General features: G+C 37.0%; 1 protein-coding gene across 1 annotated transcript; it reads right to left on the reverse strand.

Moving 5' to 3' along the window:
• Window positions 1-4,137: 4,137 nt before the first annotated feature.
• On the reverse strand, window positions 4,138-12,491 carry LOC140157085 (EEF1A lysine methyltransferase 1-like). Its single transcript, XM_072180149.1, has 4 exons — window positions 12,302-12,491; window positions 11,889-11,971; window positions 7,442-7,722; window positions 4,138-5,678 (listed from the first exon to the last, which is right to left on the reverse strand). Exons 1-4 carry the CDS (start codon window positions 12,455-12,457, stop codon window positions 5,539-5,541), a joined length of 660 nt encoding a protein of 219 aa, XP_072036250.1. The 5' UTR covers window positions 12,458-12,491; the 3' UTR covers window positions 4,138-5,538.
• Between the last annotated feature and the right edge of the window lie 388 nt (window positions 12,492-12,879).

Here is a 12,879-nt window from a genome sequence, read left to right on the forward strand (position 1 = left end):
GATGATAGCATACTACCTCATCCACCATCTACTGATAGCATACTACTTCCTCCACTACCTACTGCTGATAGCACACTACTTCATCCACTTTCTACTGCTGATAACATGCTACTTCATCAACTATCTACTGCTGATAGCACACTACTTCATCAACTATACTGCTGATAGCATGCTACATCATCCACCATCTACTGATGATAGCATACTACCTCATCCACCATCTACTGATGATAGCATACTACTTCATCCACCATCTACTGATGACAGCATACTACTTCCTCCACTACCTACTGCTGATAGCACACTACTTCATCCACTTTCTACTGCTGATAGCATGCTACTTCATCAACTATCTACTGCTGATAGCACACCACTTCATCAAATATACTGCTGACAGCATGCTACTTCATCCACTATCTACTGCTGATAGCATACTACTTCATCCACTATCTACTGCTGATAGCACACTACTTCATCAATTATCTACTGCTGATAGCATACTACTTCATCCACTATCTACTGATGATAGCATTAGATTTCATCCACTACCTACTGCCATTTTTGTACATTAAAACACATTTTGAACACAAAATTCATGAATTCAATTACCTCAAAGCGTATGCTTTTTAACTATGGTGGAATTACCGGTACCGGTAACTAAGTTAAATTTATAAGATACTTGATTGACAGATTTTGGATTAGGCCCCTATTATACAAGAGGCTTATGTTAAATAAATGGTATAAAACATTTTAATAATTTCAGAAAACATTTTGAAAACTTCACGCAAAACATTCAACATAATGTTATTACAGCCATATTGTAACATTTCCATAGGATACAGAATTGTATTGCTTTTCAACAAAATGTTAGTACTGTTCACTGTCAGAGATGTCTTCTTTTCATTTTGACCAGAACACATGAGGGAAATCAAAGAAAATTGCTATTTAATTTCAGTGCTAATGTCGCCAATGCATGACACTCTGTCGATCGTGACTGATGCCGGTCATTTTGATGTGTTATGACCTACCCGCACTCCATGTACGTACAGTGTTATGAACATCGCATACACGTTCGACTAATATTTGATTGTAATAAATAAACGACGTACTCAAAAGTCCGATTTTGTCACAAGTATAGCATTTTTGCAGGGTATGTCAGTTTACTAATTTATTACAATAATGTTAAAATTAGAATTTTGAAAAACATTGAGGGTATTCTCGTCAACAAATGTTACAATGTTGATTTAATGTCGTCCATTCAAGCCATTACTGACTGAAAATGGTTTAGGAAAACTGGAGATGATTAAAAAATATTGTCTTGTCATGTAGTAAAAAGTTGCACTTTCCATGCTAATTGCTTTTGACTTTCGCTGATTTTAACACATAGAATCACATTGATTTCTACACATCACTTGTTTTGATGACAAATAGATGACATGGGGTTTTCATTTAAATCTCCAATTACTTAATCATTTTCAGTTAGCAATGTTTCAGTGAAAGAATATCTTAAAGTTGTGATATTTAGTCTTATTATGTGGCGTTTGTCAAGTAACTGAGCACTACCTTTTAAAATACTTTGGAATCTTTGATGTACTGCACTCTATAAATGTTGTATTATTATTATTACATTATTTATTTTGAGCCCTGTATATAGATAGTAGTTACTTACTTTGCTCATACAAAAACACAGGGAAAAAACCTGTTGCTACAACATTTTAAAAGGGTATTTCGTGATCCAGTCTCATCCCCTCACTTTTCACACAAAAAAGTTGAGATTTTTATGCCACTGGAAATCTCTGGCTACATAAATGTTTATGTACAAAAACAATTCTTGCAGATTAATTCGTTCAGCAAAAATATCGTCAAATTTGTATTTTGTTCTGGTTTAGAACGAAATCACACACATTGTCTATGGAGCAGTGTAATACACATTAAACCATGCGTAACTCGCAAACACAAAATCAGAATCAACTGAAATGTTGGGAATAAGCTTTTTTTGTGGATATCTACTGAAAAATGTCATAAGAAGAGGATGCTAGGATCACAAAATACTTCTTAAATTTTTGTAACATTTATCGTATTGGCACCTACATAATTAGACATGATATTACACAGCAGTAATCACCTGCATAAGTCCTCCAATTATGCTGATATTCAGATACTATAGGTCACAAAATATCTAAGTTCACTTTGCAAGATACGCAATAATCTCATCAACCAAGGCTTATCCTCAAATTAAATGACTTTCTTTCTACCTTACAGTGCCCCTGATTGGTTAATTACATGATATAATCACCCGAGTAACCAATCAAAATAGAGCTTTCAGATCTAATAACAAATTTAAGCTTAATCCTGCAGCCCTACTGAATATTCATAGTATGCTTAAGGGGTACTACACCCTGTGGTAAATGTGTGACTGTTTTGCATTTTTCTCAAAAGCGAATAACACACTGGTAACAAAAGTTATGTATATTATTGGGGCAAGGAATCCAATTGCTACACTGAAATTTCAGTGACTCAAGACAAGCGGTTCAGTATATATGATAGGAAATGAGGTACATCCTAGCGGTACCTCATTTCTTATCATAAATAACGAACCGCTTGTCTTGGGTCACTGAAATTCCAGTGTAGTAAATGGATTCCTTGCCCCTATGATATACATAACATTTGTTATCAGTGTGTTATTAGTTTTTGAGAAAAATGCAAAAATAGTCAAAAATTTATCGAAGGGTGTAGTACCCCCTTAAAGAAACAAAGGTGCCAAGAAGTGAGGTTACTTTGCTAAAATGTGGAATCAGGGAAGCTGATATTTCAGGATTGGAGTGGAATTGTGAAATTTGGAGGGAAATTTTGCTTCCCTATTTAAGGGCTGTGGCAGCAACGTTTGCACAGTATTTTTTGTGGGACATGAGAGCACATCAGACATATCGAATTGTATTCTGAATACAAGGAATATCCTTCTGATCAGGGTTGTAGCTCATGCTGGGCGCTGCCAGGCGGGGTCGCATGCACCCGGCACCAAAAAAAATTTTTTAGGGGGGTGATACCCCTTAAGGGATGGGGTATGAGCGTTTGGACAGTATTTATTTTGGGACATTAGAGCACATCAGACATATCGAATTGCATTCTGAATACGAAGAATGTCATTCTGATATCAAATAATTTTGATTTTTGAAATTCGCAATTTAATACACATTTTATGGCAAATCATTAAAAATTGATATTTTTGATATTTAACAGTACTTGAAGTAAACTTTATAAATCTGATGATTTATACTTAAAGTGTATGTAGGTGGGATGAAAAGCCGACGATCAATTGAAAATTTTGACCTTTCGTATTGAAGATATGGATTTTTTTTCCTAAACAAAAAAAAAAAAAAAATTAGGTCTTTTTGGGAAAAAATCCATATCTTCAATATGAAAGGTCAAAATTTTCAATTGACCGTCGGCTTTTCCTTCCTGCTACATACACTTTAAGAATATATCATTAGATTTATATAATTTACTTCGAGGACTGTTATATATCAAAAATTTGAAAAATATCAAATTTTTATAATTTGTCATAAAATTTGTATTATATTGTAATTTTCAAAAATGAAAATTATTTGATATCAGAAAGACATGCTTCAGTATTCAGAATGCAATTCGATAGGTCTGAGGTGCTCTCATGTCCCACAAAAATACTGTCGAAACGCATAATAAATGCTCATTTTAGATCCCTTAAGCGGGCCCCTGGACCCCCGGCCGTAAGCGGGAGAGCTCCACGCGCTAGGCTTCGCAATAATTTGCCACCTGGCATAGAAATTGGCCTAGCTACAACCCTGCTTCTGATATCAAATAATTTTGATTTTTTTTTTAATTGGCGATATAATACAAATTTTATGGGAAATTATTAAAAATTTACATTTTCTTTTATTTTTCATATTTTTAAAATAGTCCCTGAAATAAAGTTTATAAATCTAATAATATGTGTATACTTAGAGTGTATGTAGCTGGGAGGAAAAGCCGACGATCATTTGAAAATTTTGACCTAAATTTTTTAGGTGGTTTGGGGAAAAATCCTACATGTATATGTTCAACACGAAAGGTCAATATTTTCAAATGATTGTTGGCTTTTCCTCCCAGCTACATACACTTTAAGTAAATATCATTAGATTTACAAATTTTACTTTGAGGACTGTTAAATGTCAATAACATCATTTTTTAATAATTTACCATAAAATTTGCATTATATCACGAATTTCAAAAAATTTCAGAAGAGCATTCCTCGTATTATGGAATTTGATACGTCTGATGTGCTCTCATGTCCCAAAAAAAATACTGTGTACACGTTGTGACCCCACCCCTTAAGAAATATATAAGAAATTATGGAAAATTTTGTTTGCTATTTTGGAGTGAAATTGGTCTTCTCTTCCAAGGAAAGAAACATTTTGTTCAGCCCTGCTTGTCATCTTTAATCAGGTATGCCTTTGTTTGTAGTGCCATGTAAATAGTTCAGATTCAAAAACGTGATATACATGTACACCATTTTCAAACTTTTTGCATTATTAAACCGACCAACATCTGACCTATAATACCAGCAAAATGACACCTTACTTTAAAAAATCCAATGTGTATATTTTTGAAACTATGATCATAAACAGCACATATTTTCTTATTATGCTCTTTATTTTTGTAGACTTGCTTCAAGTCCTTGGGTGTCCTTAGTTAGTGAATGAAAACTACAGTCATGGAAGCTTTGCCGCATCTTTCAAAAATTCCTGTTTCTTTCCAAAAATTTTTTTCAAAATAATTATTTACCATCTTAACTTTTACATTTTACAAATCTATTTAACATTTCACTTGCTAGTGCCAGGCCAGATATACTGTGCACTGCAGGGGTAGTCTAGTCATGAAGGTCTCTACTACTTTTATGGTCTAGTGTTCCAGGAAAATGCCCAGGCATGCTTCCTCCCTTAAACTCATGAGCTGGCCATCACCCATCGTCCTACACAAAAAATTTGACCTGACTAAAAATCTGAGGGAGTCCAGTATATGAAACTACTAGTCTGTCAAGTCCATGGCATCACAGACCAATGGCATGAATAGAGAAAAAAGTAAGAATGAAGCCTTGGTCAAGGCTATATTTTTGAAGAGTTTACATTTGTCTATATATTAAATATATTAAATATTGCATCTGAACTCTTCATTTGGTGAGGGCACGGTGGCGCAGCGGTACGGCTCTACCTCGCAAACGGAGGGTTGCGATCATCTTGTGCACTTGGGCAAGGCACTTTAGCTCACTTGCCTCTCTCTACCCAGGTGTGAAATGGGGAGCTGTTAGGGATATTGTCCATTGAGCGCCACCCAAAGGTATGAGCATGCCTTGGGCATTGTATGGCAGCTGACATATTCTAACGACGGCGGAATAAATGTAAAGCGCTTTGATACATGTGAAAGGCGCTATATAAATGTCAACATTTATTTTTATTTTACTCTGCCTGACTATGCCTAAGCATGTGGTTCATGGTTCTGTCACTGTTTGTACTCATAATCCTGTCACCTTGGATGACACAAATACTGAGTTTCATAGTTGGCATAGCACCTGAATTCATTTCCTAATTTGTTAGTGTGACTTGGTATAAACGGACACACCGATGCACCTAGTAACTCCTTGGCTTGTGTTTCCATTACTGCACCTGAAATAAGACAGAATATAACTAGAGTCAACAGATGCTGAATACAAGCCGCAATTTGACCCCTATATCTTGACCCCTGGGTTACGGATGGGGTCAACTGCTCTTGCATTGTGCTTAGGATGTCATAAGAAATATTCCTGGTGAATTTCAGCTTAATCGGAACTTAAACATGGATTTTGATTTTTTTAAAAATTTTTATTGACCTTTTGACCCCCTTAATGACCTTTGACCTCAATGAAAAAAAAACCTTATGTACACCGACAAAATGCATTGTTCCAGTTTTAATTAAAAAATTCTACTATGTTCAGTTGTTGAGATAAAAATTCTTGAAGTTATCTAGCTAAAAACAGGAAGTGACCCCTTAATGACCTTTGACCCCCAAAATAAAAATACCGTACATACATCAGGTAACACTGATTCATGTATGATGGTTATATTACTCTGGTCTGTTTACATTTTGAGATAAAAATTTTTTGAACATTTTTGATAATTTTGGTTTTTGACCGGAAGTAACCCCTTAATGACCTTTGACCCCAAAACTGTAGGCATCCTAAAGACACTGGCTAGTAGCAATCCATGTGTGCTAATGGCGACTCTCTGCTATGTAATTTGTAAAGACAGTGATTTTTTGAATATTTTTTAGACTTTGACCGGAAATGACCCCTTAATGACCTTTGACCCCTTATCTGAGCACACCCTATAGACACCGACTAAAGTCGAGTCACATGATATAACCATGTCCCCATCGCATGAAATTTGTGGAAGGAGTAGCATTTTTTTTGAAATCACATTTTTGACCATTATAGCTAGGTCAAAGGTCACAGCGAGGTCAAAGTCAAATGGAAGGTTTGGCCTAGCCCAGTGGTCATTTGTGTCAACTTTGGTTGAAATCTGTCAATCCCTTGCGGAGCTAGATGCAGTTGATTGCGGTTGCCAGAAGAAGAAAGAAGAAAGAAAGAAGAATTGAGAAGAGACAGAACAAGCCGACATTCGTCGTCGGCTTGTAATCACCACTTATGAATTGTGCATTAACCAAATAAGGGAAACTCGTGTGATTTCATTATATATGACACAGAAAGTCAAAACATGTACCTCTGGTACATGTATTCACCAACAGTCAAAGGTGGATCCCTGTGCTTTGTATGCTGTGAATTCTCACATATTCATGAGGGCTGATCATTCTATTGTGGATGTCTTATAAATAATCATATTCCAGCATTGCATGCCTTTGCATACATGTATATGCGATAGAACGTTATGAAAATATGTGGTATGTGCGTAGCAGTATCATCTGTCGCACTTCATGGAATAACCAACCCTCATATAGAGTCATATTATCGGGTGATGCTGGCCAGACTATGGTTGTTTGTGGTTTTCTGTATCTCTTTAGTCCATGGTTACATAATAAACCATCGGCCCCCAGCTCGGTTCATTGCCGATCGTAAATCAGCAAATAAAATATTTCGACAGCCACCTGTCTGACCATCGATCATAATTTATCATTAAAGCTGTTCAAAAAGACATTGGAACTTGTAAGTAGTTCAGATAAACAAATCAAGACCATAACAACTTTGAACTCTTGGAACTCCCAATAGGCAGTTATGGTAGAAGTCTATTTTTATGTTTAAGAAGGTCAAATTAGAATGGGCACATTTATTCAAATGGCAGGCAAACCTCAAATTCTAGCAAAGATAATGGAAGCCAGGGTCCCAATTAGATCCAATATAATTCTAAGGTAGATATGGTGCATGACTTATCCTCACCTGTACACAAAATCACTTTCCCTTTCGTCAAATATTTCACCGTCTCTGCCGTCTTTGCCAAACACTCCTGATTCAAAAATGGTGGATCAGCAACAACAACATCGTAGGAGTGACTCTCTATTGCCTTGGGAAGCTCCAGGGGCTTATTATAGTCATAGAATACAAAGTCCTCCTTGTAGGTGGCAAATCGATGATCAAATTCAAAAACTGTAGCCTTACATGATGCTGGTTTCATTGTCTGTAGCTTTTGGTATAGTGTTGGGCAAGACACACATGCTATTCTGTGATGTAAGATAATGACATCATATCAGTAAGGTGATTGTGATGTTTGTATCTGCTTATTGATTAAATTTTTCACTCAAGGCACTTAAAGGGAACTGGAATGAGCGTTTTGAGCGTTTCGACAGTATTTTTTGTGGGACATGAGAGCACATCAAACCTATCGAATTGCATTCTGAATACGAAGAATGTCTTTCTGATATCAAATAATTTTTATTTTATGAAATTCACGATATAATACAAATTTAATGACAAATTATTAAAATTTGATATTTTCCACATTTTTGAGATATAACAGCTAACAGTCCTCGAAGTAAATTTTATAAATTTAATGACATAGTCTTAAAGTGTATGTAGCTGGGAGGAAAAGCCGATGATCAATTGAAAATTTTGACCTTTCATATTGAAGAATGAAGATATGGATTTTTTCCAAAAAGACCTAATTTTTTTTGTGTTTTGGAAAAAAAATCCATATCTTCAATACTGAAAGGTCAAAATTTTCAATTGACCGTCGGACTTTTCATCTCACCTACATACACTTCAAATATAAATCATCAGATTTATTAAGTTTACTTTGAGTCAGGGGTGTGATTGGTGCTTTTTGAAAAAAAAAAACCAAGGCAATGAAATTGCGAAGCGGAGCTCTCGCCTGTTGCGGCGGGGGTCCAGGGGCCCGCTCAAGGGCCCCTGGTGGGGTCCAGGTGCAACGCCCCGGTGGGGGTCGAGGGGGCGAAGCCCCCCGAAGCCAGAGGGGTTTTACACACTTGAGCACCACTGGAGATGCAATTTCATGGGGTAAAATGCAAAAATGAGAAACTGTTAAAATACTTCACTTTATAGTATAAAAACATTTATTATCTGCGAATACATACTTCCAGTACGGTATCATATCATTCACATACACATGAGAAATTGCATCACCATTTTTGCACAGTACAGTGTGTCTATAAATCATCCAGTCAGGGTTCTAAGGAATTTTCATTTTAAAATTGGAGATTTTCTCATATCTGGAAACTGAAAATTCCGGAAATGTGACATCTCTGTTAAGCATTTAGCTCTTGGTCCAGGGCCACTCCAAAAAGCAACAAAAAAAAAAAAAATTTAATCCCAAAAACCCGGAAATCCGGAAAAATCCGGAAAAATCACACCCCTGTTTGAGTACTGTTAAATATCAAAAATATCAATTTTTAATGATTTGCCGTAAAATGTGTATTACATTGCGAATTTCAAAAAATCAAAATTATTTGATATCAGAAGGACATCCTTCGTATTCAGAATGCAATTCGATATGTCTGATGTGCTCTAATGTCCCACAATAAATACTGTCCAAAGGTTCATACCCATTCCCTTAAGTTAACTTTTTACAATATTACTGAGAATTAATTTGGGACTGTGTGATGCACAACAAAACACAAGACATGGCGTAGGTTTTCATTGAAAACCCTTGGACATGGGTCCATGTTTTGAAAATTTGTCCAAAATGGCAAAAATATGGTAGCTTTTTATAAAATTTAAATACCCTTACAAGTGGGTCCATGTTTCAAACAAATATAATAATAATAATAATAATATATATTTTTGAGCGCCTGACAACAAAACAAATTCACTAAGCGCTTTACAGAGCAAAATACATGAAAGCAAGAACATACAAATTATTATAAAAAGTACAAACCAGCTGTACAGAATATATCATAAAAATAAGGTTACATCATCTTAAATTAAGTACAATAATTAAACGACAGTTTGAAAAGATGAGTCTTTAAACATGTTTTAAAATTCTGCAGAGAAGAGATGCTGCGAATGTCTGCCGGCAGAGCATTCCAGATGGTAGGTGCAGCTACACTGAAAGATCTGTTGCCATATGTGACGGTTTTGTGAATGTCCGGGCGCTTAAGGAAATGTGCAGATGATGAGCGAAGTGTGCGATAAGGATTATGGCGAGAAATGAGTTCATTGATATAACCAGGAGACATTCCATGGAGACTCTTGAAAGTCACGAGAGCAATTTTATAAGTGATGCAATGACGAACTGGTAGCCAGTGCAGATTGTGGAGGATTGGGGTGATATGGTCGTATTTTCTAGTGCGTGTGATGAGTCTAGCCGCTGCATTTTGAATTCTCTGCAGCTTCTCAATTTCAGTTGCGGGTAGTCCGTATAATAAGCTATTGCACAAGTCAAGTCGCAACGAAACAAATGCATGGACCAGTCGCTCGATGGAATCGCGATCCATATACTTAGCAAGCTGCCCGATCTTATAGATAGCAAACGAAGCTGCCCGAACAACTGCTTTAACATGATCCTTCATGTCCATAGTATGATTGAAAATAACTCCCAGGTTTTTGGCGGAGCAACTGACGTCGATGAGAGACTCACCAATCGACACCTTCGGAAATGGAGGTGAATGCATGAACTTAGAAGAGACATGAATCACCTCAGTCTTCGAGTCATTAAACATGAGCTTATTACCAATACTCCACGAACGTACATCAGATATGTTTCTCCATCCGTAAAAGAGCGACAGATCTCTCCGAAGGCTTTAGAATCAGATGGAGCTGTGAGTCATCAGCAAATTTCATATACTCAACACCATGGGCACTGATAATATCACCAATTGGAGCAGAATACATAGTAAATATGGTAGGTCCAAACACTGACCCTTGAGGAACACCCTCCTCCAACACACAAGGATCCGATAAAGCGCCTGCAATATCAACAGATTGTACGCGGCCCATAAGATAGGATTCAAACCATTTCAATGGCTTGTCGACAATACCGTAGCGATCCCGCAGGCATTTGAGAATGATCTGATGGTCGATGGTGTCGAATGCTACGGAGTAATCAATCAGCACTAGAATGGCTTCCTGGTGTTTGTCCACAGCCTTCAGAAGATCGTTTTGAATGCGAATTAATGCCGTCTCCGTACTATGGTACTTGCAATACGCGGACTGCATGGGATCGTGCAAACCATGAGCATCAAGGTAGTCTTTCAGTTGACTCGCAGCAGCTTCCTCAATGGTCTTGAAGAGAAATTTGAGATTTTATATCGGGCGGTAGTTCTTGAAATCGTTACGATCCAGGCCATGTTTCTTCAACAACGGCTTGACCTGCGCGGACTTCAGCGTCTCTGGTATCACACCTGAAGACAAAGAGCTGTTCACAATGTGAGTTATATGGGGTAGTACTGAATCCAAACAACTCTTCAGAAGGCTCGTCGGTATTGGATCAAGACTACAAGAGGCAGACGTTGACTGGCTGATAAGTGTCCTGATGTCATCCTCAGTGACCGGATTAAATGTAGAGAACGTAACATCACACGTGTCATTGATATCAACGGAGATTTCCGGAGGCACTATGTTATCAAGTTTATTTCGAAGATCGCGGACCTTGTAGTAGAAAAACTTGACAAAGTCATTTGCCAAGTCTGTCTCAGTTGCAAAGTCAGGTAATGCATGCGTTTGCGAAGACGGATTTGACATGCGAAATATAGTAAAAAGAGCAAAATTTTGAATTCTTTGAGTAAAAATAACCTCTAGAAATGAGGTGTGGATTTGCGGAAGATCTGGCGGCACACACACCGCACACCTTATCCATAAATATTTCAAACATTTGGGCAAAAAATGGCTAAGGGATAAGGCTATATTCTTGTTTAGTGGGTAGTTATGTCATTTTGTCAATTTGATACAACTATGGCCTTCATGAAAAGCATTATGACTTTGCATTTCTACCTTGATCAATCTGTGTGGGCACTTATTTTTTACCTGATTTACCTAATTATTTCGTAAGGGCCATTTATTAGAGACAAATTTACCTACGTTATAATAGGGTCCTGAGGCGTTCTAGTAGTTTTTCTGATGCAGTAAATGTATTTCAAGTTTGGACTTCAAATCCTCAAGCTATTTCACTGTATCAACGTCTATCAGTCACTTTAACATTACTGAGCCTTTTTGAAGTATGGCGGGCATCAAAAGAGAAAGAGTACTTTGGTTTGAGTAAACCTTTGTATGCTTTCTCAGCTGACAAAAGTTTACTTAAACCGAAGTACGCCCTCTCCTTTTGTGCCCGCCATACTTCAAAAAGGCTCCCCATTGCCTTAAAACAAATTTGAAAATACCCTGGGTGGGCGCTTATTGGGGTATGGGCACTTATTGGAACAAATATGGTACTCACCTTCCATTTTCTCCTGCTGCTGCCAAGACTTCTTTGGCTAACACTTCTGATGTCTGCTCATCATACCAGAACTGAGACAGTTGCTAACAAAAACAATCAAAATTTATATTATTATGTTTGTGAATATTTTCCACCAAAGATATAATGTGATCAGTGAGGTCTTTAGGGGTAGGATTGGATGGGGTAACACTGCCTTGATACCGGGGTAGTCGGGGGTACTGCACCTCCAATATATTAATATTAGATAAAAGCATTTTCCCTCCAATATATTTTGAAATATCTGACCTTCTCTAATCCCTATGAACAAATAAAATTTATCCTGAGTGTATACCCAACCAGCAGTTTGTCAGTTTGTTATTTCAAGATCAAGGTTGTTAAAATGAAGTATAACTGCCAGGATAAAGCCTCCTTACCCAGTCTTCTTGTATTATGCCAGTCTTTGATGCCTGCCCATCTTCCATGGCTTGTTGTTCTTCATTCACCTTCTCCGACTGCTCTGCATAAAATTCTTGCAGGGCTGCAAGAGCATGCACTGATAACTGAGGTGCATCATCATCCGAGTCACTCATCGTGGTACAGTATGGGAAATTCAGAAAGTTTCAAATTCTGTACTGGAAAAAATGTGAGTTAATTGAGAAAACCCATCAGCAACGTAAGTTGTAAGGGTTTGCAAGAACTATGTGTAAGAATTAATTGTAGGGGCAAAGATTTTTTGGCAACCTGAGGCAGATGTGTTGGACACCTTTTTACACCCTAGAAAGGCATTAAATTTCAAGTGCAAAATGTCCTGCTTGCTGCGCTCACATCACATGAAGACAATTTAAGGTTATAAATTTTGGTTCTCATATATCTGGTATGTGATGTGTATGTGGGCAAAGAGATTTTGTCAGTTGAAAGGACATGATTACACTTTACACCTGTAAACTATTTTTAATAAATTTCCATTTTCTTTTCTGGAGTCTGGAGTCAAATTTGAATTTCGTTCTGGTAT

Source organism: Amphiura filiformis, chromosome 7 (genome assembly GCF_039555335.1).
Source record: "Amphiura filiformis chromosome 7, Afil_fr2py, whole genome shotgun sequence".
In the NCBI taxonomy this organism is placed as follows: domain Eukaryota; kingdom Metazoa; phylum Echinodermata; class Ophiuroidea; order Amphilepidida; family Amphiuridae; genus Amphiura; species Amphiura filiformis.